The sequence below is a fragment of the Nansenia antarctica genome (genome assembly GCF_963989245.1).
Source record: "Nansenia antarctica genome assembly, chromosome: 16".
NCBI lineage: Eukaryota > Metazoa > Chordata > Actinopteri > Argentiniformes > Microstomatidae > Nansenia > Nansenia antarctica.
Window position 1 is genome coordinate 7,198,365 of NC_137686.1, and position 10,000 is coordinate 7,208,364.

Consider the following 10,000-nt stretch of genomic DNA (forward strand, 5'->3'; position numbering starts at 1 on the left):
TAGGAGTAGAAAGACAGACAAACAGTTGATCCCTTTGCAATAAAACAATATAATATATATACGCTCCTCTCTCTATTTTTTCATCAGTTTTTAACGCGCCGATCGTTGTTTTGTAGCCTACCACGTTCCCTCATGGGAAACACATACAGTTATTGTATTTATATCTGATAAATAAAGTAATGAAAAGATCTTCCCCCAAGGTGGTGGAACCCACCACAGCCATTTCCATGGTTTCAAACGTTCCATGTGATGGTGCAACAGATGTTTCTGGAATCAATATGGCTGTGCTAGCATATCAGCCCAATAGAGCTCTCAGATCTTATCTGTGTACCACATGTACCAAAGAAGAAATTTGGTGAGGCTGCATTCTCATTTCACTGCCAGTTTACATTATGGATGCAACCTCAGCAAATCATGTTCAAGTCAAGACTAAAAACCCATATTTGTAATATTGCCTTTAAATGACTAAATAATTAAATTATGATTATATAATGATTAGAGCACTTTGAGCTGCAACGTTTGCAGGAAAAGTGCTATACAAATAAAAAGTTATTATTATTATTATTATTATTATTATTATTATTATTATGGATAAGAAAGGGAAGAGATGAGCCACAACCATTGTACAATGTCAACTGACATTAAAATAGGAATAGATTTTGAAGATGGTTAGTGTGAACAGGGTCTATATCAAATTTTGTCTGAGTTCTGGCCAGGGGTCTCCAGGGGTGTACAGGGTCTCCAGGGGTGTACAGGGTCTCCAGGGGTCTCCAGGGGTGTCCAGGGTCTCCAGGGGTCTCCAGGGGTGTCCAGGGTCTCCAGGGGTCTCCAGGGGTCTCCAGGGGTGTCCAGGGGTCTCCAGGGGTCTCCAGGGGTCTCCAGGGGTGTCCAGGGGTGTACAGGGACTTCAGGGGTCTTCAGGGGTCTTCAGGGGTGTACAGGGACTTCAGGGGTCTCCAGGGGTGTACAGGGTATTCAGGGGTCTCCAGGAGTGTACAGGGGCTCTCGATTCCGGGTTGAGGGTTCTAAGAACTGGGTTCAACCATGCTGACTTTTTTGGTTCTATGTGGGTTCTGTGGTTCTGTGAGGACCAGAAGGAGAAGGAAGAGGGGTGGGGGTGTGGGGTGTGAATGTGTGTGTGTGTGTGTGTGTGTGTGTGTGTGTGTGAGTGCTTGTGTGTGTATCTGTGAATGCTTGTGTGTGTGTGTGTGTGTGTGTGTGTGTGCGTGTGTGCGTGCGTGTGTGCGCGTGTGCGTGTGCGTGTGTGTGCGTGCACTTCTGTGTGTGTGTGTGTGTGTGTGTGTGTGTGTGTGTTCAGAGGAGTGGGGAGGCTCTGCCCTGGCCGTTTTTACTCTCTCTGTGTTTCCCTCGTTCTCTCTCTCCCCCCCCCTCACGTCATTGTGTTCCGCATCAACCCCCCTCCATCCCCCAGAGCTACGAGAAGGTTGGTGTGTTCTTTCTTTTCTTTCGTTACTCCCTTTCAACAACAACAACAACCCTCATTTACTGTCGTCAGGGAGATTACAAAAAAAAAAAAAACATTCGAAAAAATGATATACAAAATATTTAAACAATAATACATCTATGAATAGCCCTTCCTATTAAGTGATATATAATATGATGACAGACACTACCTTGCACAAACCATTAACCAGGCAAGTGTAATGAGTTTATCTGCCTACGCGGCACTGTGCTTTGACTGCATTGTGAGGCCTCTTGTCTGCAGACCGTTTGGAATCGCTCTCACTCCCCAAGTCCACCGTTCTCTGCATGGAACCTTCTTGTTGTCATGGAGACCCATGAATTGGAAATTAAAAGGGAGGCTGTGTTTGCATGGAAGGAGAGAGAGGAGAGAGAGGAGAGAGAGGAGAGAGAGAGAGGATGTGCTTGCATGCCTGTACTGACAGCTGTATTGTTACTGTATGTGCGAGTCTCTCGGTGTGCCGCTCGTACTGTCTTGATTGATTTTGCGTTGGGTTATTGCTTTTGTCTTGTCTGGTCTGGTCTCTCTCTGGGAAGTTGTCCTTTTTCGACTGTTTTCTGTGTTCTGTTTCTCTGTTTCTTGTTTTTTTTTTTCTTTTTTTTTCCGGTGTCATGCCCCCTGCACTTGTTGCATGATATGTGTTGATTTGTGGTTGTGTGTGTGCGGGCGTATGTGTGTGTGTGTGTGTGTGTGTGTGTGTGTGTGTGTGTGTTGTGTGTATGTGTGTACACTCCCAAATGAGGCCACTTTGATGACGGTTTGATGACGGTTTGATAACGGAGTGGGTCGCAGCTCTGGAGATCGAAAAAACTAAGGGTAAATCCACATACCACGACTAAAAACACGTAGGCGCATTAACGTAACACCGCTGTGACAGCTTCCGTCTATAGGCTGGTCTTAGATACACTTGTTAATACGAGAGGTGTCCATCTGCGATGAGGAGGCAGGGTAGCGTTGAGTAAATGTCAACCGGCTTCGCTAGGCTTAGGTATCATATCCGTGATGAGATCCGGGCAGTAATCCTGTTATGGGATCTGTCGCTGTGTGTCCCTGGGGTCCAATCGAACCCCCCCCCCCCCCACCCCGGTAGGAAGCCCTTATTGACACCGCACCGGAAATACGACAGCGGCAGCTCTCCGATTTCCCTTTTAGGCAAAATATAGAAAAGCAACTACAAAAAAAAAGTGTGAGGGCTTTTTTTTTTTTGTGGATGACGTTTCAACTGGAATCACACTCGCACAGACACACTCTCCCACCCACCCACGCACGTACGCAGGCACACACACACGCGCGCGCAGGGACACACACACATGGGTAGACATGACCAAGAAGTCCTATTTGTTATTTGTACCATACCCCCGTAGATTAGAAGAGGCTGGTGGAGGTAGGACTCGGAGGACGGGGCTCATTGTAATGCACGGGACGGGATGAGGAACGGTATCGATGGCCTTCCTCATTCCATTCCATGCATTACAATGAGTCCGTCTTCCAAAGTCTGCCTCCGCCAGCCCACTCCCCCCCGCCATGGATATCTATTAGCGTTAACGGAGTCCAATTCCACGGTGATCGGACGTAATAGGCTGTGAAAGACTGGTTAACCGCGGGCCTGCTCCGGACCGCTCTGTTAAGCATGCGCTCGGACCGCTTTGAATGTTGAACGACACCTTTCTGTATGACTAGCGAGCGAATTAACGAAGAGTGGAAAAAAAGATTGATGGAGTGTTTTTTTTTTTTTTAACTGAATGATACATATCAACATGGGTAGAGCAGTTCCAGAGCGTTAGATGATATTGATGGTCCACGACACAAACACAGAACTTACCTCTCCTGACACTGAGCGTGGCATGCCTATGTACCTGGTCTTGTCATTATGCACGGTTCATATACCTGCGACTGGTTTTGTCTGTCTGTTTCTAACCCTGCATGTTTTCGGGTGAGAAGAAAAAAATGCCTGCTTTTGTGATGTCTGTTGTTTTCCTAACAGTTGAATTTGATTTTGTCACTTAAAAAATAAATGTGTCTTTCTTTTTCTTGAACTTTGGTGTCCAATTCTGGGTATCTTTTGGCCTTTCCGACTATCGCTCCAAATGTATGGAACTGTTCTGTTTGAATGAAATTTATGTCCACTGAACTACTGAATCGTTTGAGAGATGCCAAAAATGTTTCGTTCATTCACTTTGTATTTGGTTTTGATGATTCATACTGTTGTATTATGACACAATCAGAACAATAGCAAACCTATGAAAGCTTCAATAGACGTGTCAGCGATCACTACAGTAAAAGGAGGCCCTTTTGAAGTGTTATATAGCCCATGAATTGAGAATAAACCGAGGACTCATTGGACTCCTGAATCTTGACTTTGACAGAGGAGAGACCCCTAAACCCCCCCCCCCCCCCCCACTGAAACACCAACAGGGTTCAGAGTTGAGGACTCTTTAGAAAACCGTGCTTGACTAGGAGGCTTGACTCACAGTCTAGCCAATTATGTCTGTCTGTCTGTCTGTCTGTCTGCCTCCCCTTTGCATCCACTCCTGTTTCATTCCCGGGATGTTGGTCCGTCCGTCCGTCCGTCCGTCCGTCCGTCTGTGTGTCTCCTTCAGTCCTCTGTGTTGTGGCCCTGGGGGGTATCAACCCTGTTCTTCCTGGGACATTCACCCAATAACAGCATCATTTTCTCCGAAGTCCCTCAAGAAAAAAAAAAAAAAGAAGGGGGCTTAGACGCCTGACAAGCAAGACGTTTTTCTTTTTTTTCCCTTTTTTTCCTTTAAAAAAAAAAATAGCTTCATGTTTTCTCTCCTCCTTTCGTACCCCTCCTTTCTTCCCTTCTTCCCCCCGCTTCCCTCCTTCCCTTCTTCTATCCCCCCCCCTCTCTCCCCTATCTCTCTTCTACCCTTTGTCCCGACCCCTCTCTTCCATCCCTCCTGTCCTTCCTCTTCCTCTGCATTCTGACATGTCTGTCTGTCCTCTGATGTCTAGGAGCCACAGACGCATGTACATAAGTTTTATATTTACATTACTTTTATATGCACCTACTACCTCTTTCTTTCTTTCTTTCTTTCTATCTCTCTCCCTTTTTTCTCCTTCTCTCCTCTCTTTTTCTCTCTCTCTCGCTCTCTCATAATGTCTGTCTTGATGTTCCGTCATTTAACACGTTCCGTGCCGACCTTGGTAAATTGCCACCACACCTAGACATCCTATCCTTCCAGAACCATCCATTGTTGTTTTGATTCCAACACGCCGTGTCATGTTTGGACCCCTATCTACTGTACTTGTATGTGGTTGTACAATGCGGCTGTCCCTTACGCTGCATTGACCACCATTGTCCTGGAAGAGAATCAGAGCTCTCTCTCTCTCTCACTCTCTCTCTCTCTCTCTCTCTCTCTCTCTCTCTCTCTCTCTCTCTCTCTCTCTTCTCCCAGCCCTTTCTCTTCCTTATGTTTATATATATATATCCATGATTATTCCTCTTGAGTCGTCCAGGCATGCAAGTGACCTATGGGTTCAGTCTCTCTCTCTATACAGTATATATATATATATTTCTATATTTCTATCCGTAACCCTCCTATCATAAGCTGACAGATAGCCCCTGCAGTATTATATTCAATACAGCTGCCCGTCTGTCTGAGACACAGATAGAGAGCGGCATCTACAGTATCGATCGGGGGTCTATAGTAGTCTACATCACATAGCCTTCCCAAAGACTCCCTATCTGTTGCAGATAACTCATAACCCCCGCAGGCACACAGAAACATTGATCACGGAGGGTTTTTAACTCATTAAAGTTTCCCACTGAAGTTTTCTGGTGAAAGTTTTTCACGTATTCTTCCCATGAGCCTTAGCCCATAGCTGTGCCACTGGGGAGAGTTCAGCTGTAGTTTAGCTCCTCTCAGATCTTCCTTCACTTCATCTGAGACCGATCATGTAAGACTTTAAAAGACTTTAAATGGTATTTTAGCACCAGCCCCATCTCATCCAATATCTGTCTTTATAACAGAAAACAGGGATGAACCCTGTAGATATCGATGGCGGCTTTGGGAAAAAACATAGGATGCTTTGGTCTACTACTAACAGTGCTTCAAAAGATGAGAAACTGACTGATAGGTTCCATGTGTTGGGTGAAATGTTCCTCAAGAGGTTTTCATACTATCATTTCTTTCGACTAGGCAGCTCACTTGTACGGTTGAGCTCTCAACATGGTTGAGCTATGTGTACTTCCATTGCAAGCTTTAATAGTTTCATAACTACCAAAACTAAACTTTGAAGTATCCCTCTGTAAACACTTTTGTAAAAACCCTGAAGTTCATTCTCCCCTTCCTGTTACCTTCTCCTTCTCTCTCTCTCTCTCTCTTTCTCGCTTGCTCTCTCTCTCTCTCTCTCTCTCTCTCTCTCTCTCTCGTTCTCTCTCGTTCTCTCTCTCGCTTTCTGCTCTCTCTCTTTCTCCTCTCTATTTTCTCTTCTCTCTCTCTCTCCCCCTCCCCCGTTTTCCCCTCTACCCCTTCTCTCCTCTTTCTCCTCTCCCTCCGTTTCCATACCCCTCCTCTCTCCCCCCCCCCCCCCCCCCGTCCCCTCCCCTTCCCCCCCTCCCCTCCCCTTCTCTCTTCCCCCTCCTCTCCTCCTCTACCCAGTGCGTCGTGTGCCCCCCCGTTTCTCCATCCCGCCCTCCAACCATGAGATCATGCCCGGGGGCAGCGTCAACATCACCTGCGTGGCCGTGGGGTCCCCCATGCCCTACGTCAAGTGGATGCTGGGTAGTGAGGACCTGACGCCCGAGGACGACATGCCCATCGGCCGGAACGTCCTGGAGCTCAACGGCGTGCGGGAGTCGGCCAACTACACCTGCGTGGCCATGAGCAGCCTGGGTATCATCGAGTCCACCGCTCAGGTGTCAGTCAAGAGTAAGGGGCACTTTAACATCGTAGAGTCTAGAGGTGTCAGTCACTTTAACATCGTAGAGTCTAGAGGTGTCAGTCACTTTAACATCGTATAGTCTAGAGGTGTCAGTCACTTTAACATCGTAGAGTCTAGAGGTGTCAGTCACTTTAACATCGTAGAGTCTAGAGTAGGGCTGCAACGACTAGTCGACTAGTCACGACTAATCGACTACGAAAATTCGTCGACGTGAAATGTTGCTGTCGACTAATCGCATTAAAAAAATGTATTAAAAAAACGTTTTTTTTTTTTTTTTTTTTTTTTTACGGGAGCCATGCAAGAATCAGCTGGGTAAGTTTTAGCTAACGTTGTTAGCCAACTGGCTAACGTTATATTGTTAGCGTCGTAATGTTTATGTTAGCTTTACTGTTACATGTTGGAAAACAACGTCTCATGGACAGGGCTGTACATGCTATGAGCGTTTGTGCTATTAATTTATTTGCCCTGTGGCACGCATGTGACAGACAGAGGCGCTTGTATGTAACGTTACGTAGCAGGGGTTTTCCATGTTGAAGCCAGGAGAACGCGAGATGAAATGAAGTGAGGGGTGGTCGCTATTAAAATACCAGGTAGTCATGGTGGATGATCATGAATGATGCTTGATAAGTGAATGCTATTTCAATTATGTTGAGTCCACCAGCGAGCTATCTGTAAGATAAACAGCGCCAAGCGTAGCCTACTAACGTGAGCTGTCTGTAGTCTAGCCAGCAATGCTAGCTAGCCAGTCAACTAGCTCTGTGAGCAGCTGTAGCTTGGCGTAACGTTTGGTTAGATAGCTAGTTAAGCCGGATTTATGCTTCTGCGTCGCCATTTACGCGCAGCGAAAAGCCACACGACTAATCGACAGATTAGTCGACTACCAAAATAATCGTTAGTTGCAGCCCTAGTCTAGAGGTGTCAGTCACTTTAACATCGTAGAGTCTAGAGGTGTCGGTCGCTTTAACATCGTAGAGTCTAGAGGTGTCGGTCACTTAAACATCGTAGAGTCTAGAGGTGTCGGTCACTTAAACATCGTAGAGTCTAGAGGTGTCGGTCACTTAAACATCGTAGAGTCTAGAGGTGTCAGTCACTTAAACATCGTAGAGTCTAGAGGTGTCGGTCACTTAAACATCGTAGAGTCTAGAGGTGTCGGTCACTTTAACATCGTAGAGTCTAGAGGTGTCAGTCACTTTAACATCGTAGAGTCTAGAGGTGTCAGTCACTTAAACATCGTAGAGTCTAGAGTTGTCGGACACTTTAACATTGTAGAGTCCAGATGTGTCAGTCAAGAGTAAGGGATACTTTAACATCGTAGAGTCTTAAACATCGTAGAGTCTAGAGGTGTCAGTCACTTTAACACCGTAGAGTCCAGAGGTGTCAGTCAAGTGTAAGGGACGTTCAAGTTCAAGTTTTATTGTTACGTACAAGTCTAAGAGAGTAGAATCAAACAAAGACAAATGTCAGTCAAGAGTAAGGGAGAACTGTGTTTATCGTGACATATTCAATGGAACAAACACTATCAAAACCTGAACGTGTATCGTCACGGCATTCGTCAGGGAGACAAAAGACATTCACACCATGATCTCTGTGTCTCACTGTGTCATTGTACCCCCTGGGCGGCATTCCCAGGGTCCCCTTCTGATGACCAGTTAGCCCCATTACCAAAGAGCAAATCCACTGACATAATGGTAGAGTATATCCCAGGAGCACTTTCCCTTTCTTATGTTCTCTACCGGAGTCAGTCAGGGAGGATTTAACATGGTCGTCTGTGCCCGTCCCCCAAGTGCCTTCAGGGGACCCGATTAGAGAGCGAGAGTCACGGTCACTTTGACGGAATATGCACCACTCTGTTTGCTCTGCGGGGCTGGGGAAATCTCATTACAGTGTGTCGAGGAATAGCCACTCTCGCTCAACAAACGGTAACCTTTTGCATTTTGCTCTCCCTCCCGTCCCGAGAAAGGTTGACCTGACCCAAACGTTGGCATAATATATATTATATTCTCTTCTCTTCTATTATATGATATTCTCTTCTCTTCTATTATGTTTTTCTTCTATCACGACGACTGCCAATGGCCCCTGGCCTGAGCTAGATTACTCTTCCTGCTACGACTGGTGAATTGACGATTCACTCGCTTAGCCAAATGTAGCGATTGTAATAAGGCGTCTGCTAAATGGCAAAAATGTAAATGTAATATTCAACCTGCCGTCGTGACATGTATTTATATCATGGATGGGTAAGGAAGATGGGCTACTTTAATTCTACTCTACCCTAACTCTACCCCCTACCCTCCCCCCATCCCAGCTCTTCCCAAGCCACCCGGTACGCCCATCGTCACGGAGACCACCGCCACCAGCGTCACCATCACCTGGGACTCGGGCAACCCCGAGCCTGTGTCCTATTACGTCATCCAGTACCGCGCCAAGGCGCCGGACAGCAAGTTTGAGACGGTGGACGGCATCACCACCACCAGGTACAGCATCGGGGGGCTGTACCCCAACACCGAGTACGAGGTGAGGGTGTCGGCCTTCAACAGCATCGGCCAGGGGCCCTCGTCCATGCGCGTGGAGGCCAGGACCGGGGAGCAGGCTCCGGCCAGCCCGCCCAGGAACGTCCAGGCCAGCATCATCTCCTCCAACACCGTCATGGTCCGCTGGGAGGAGCCTGAGGAGCCCAACGGACAGGTGGGACAGACGGACGGACGAACGTCTCTTTGTTTGTGCGGTCACTTGGTGTAATAATAATAATAATAATAATAGTTCATTGTATTTATCTAGCGCTTTTCCGGGGCTCCAAGACCCTGACAATATGGGAAAAACAGAAACAACAGATAACATGAGCACATAGAACACAGAGTTAACGAACAGGCACAGGGAACAATTAACACAGCAATGTCCAGGGGGGGAGGGGGGTGGCAGGGTTAGGGGTAGGGAAGGTTGTATGCATGGGAGAACAGGTAGGCCTTGAGGTGGGACTTAAAAGTGGAGAGTGGGGGTGAGTCTCTGAGTGGTTGAGGGAGAGAGTTCCAGAGGCGGGGTGCAGCTCGTGAAAAAGCTTGTGTACTGTACAGCTTTGATTTTGAAAGACATTTATTGATAGTGGGATTGTTTCGATACGGGTGTGTAACCAACCACACCGTTTCCAACCTGGGAGCTCACGTTTCGCTATCCATCTTTATTGTTTCTGGAAAAGGTTCACCTTTGTCATAGAAGTCAGGGTTACGGTACATAACGGAATCACAAACGATCATAATCGTAATCACACGAAGGGAGGGGGCAGCGCTTCGCAATCAGATTACGTACATGAGAACATATCCAATCACAGATTAAATAAGGATCGGGTTCAGGGTAGGTCCCATCGATCACACCCTGTTTTTTTTACGAGATATATACAGTATGTCCTCCTCCTTGAGGCGAGGCCAATATACCTCAATAAAACCATGGGGACCAGCTACTGACAAACAAACATGTTTACTATTGGAACATGTTAGAAGTATTACACCTGTTTTAACATCGCTGCACTGGCTACCTCAGTTGTAGAATTTATTTTATGATTCTTTTATTGGTTTACAAAGCACTCAATGGTCTCACTCCCGACTACATGTCTGACAT

At 46.6% G+C, this 10,000-nt stretch overlaps 1 protein-coding gene across 1 annotated transcript in view; it reads left to right on the forward strand.

Annotated features, from left to right (window-relative positions):
* LOC308171716 (receptor-type tyrosine-protein phosphatase S-like) overlaps positions 1-10,000 on the forward strand; it is a gene marked incomplete at both ends in the record, with an annotated part of 66,166 nt that overhangs the window by 18,347 nt on the left and 37,819 nt on the right. The window contains 2 exon segments of the mRNA XM_080546588.1: positions 6,109-6,378; positions 8,694-9,073. Of these exon segments, the coding sequence (XP_080402714.1) occupies positions 6,109-6,378; positions 8,694-9,073 (650 nt within the window).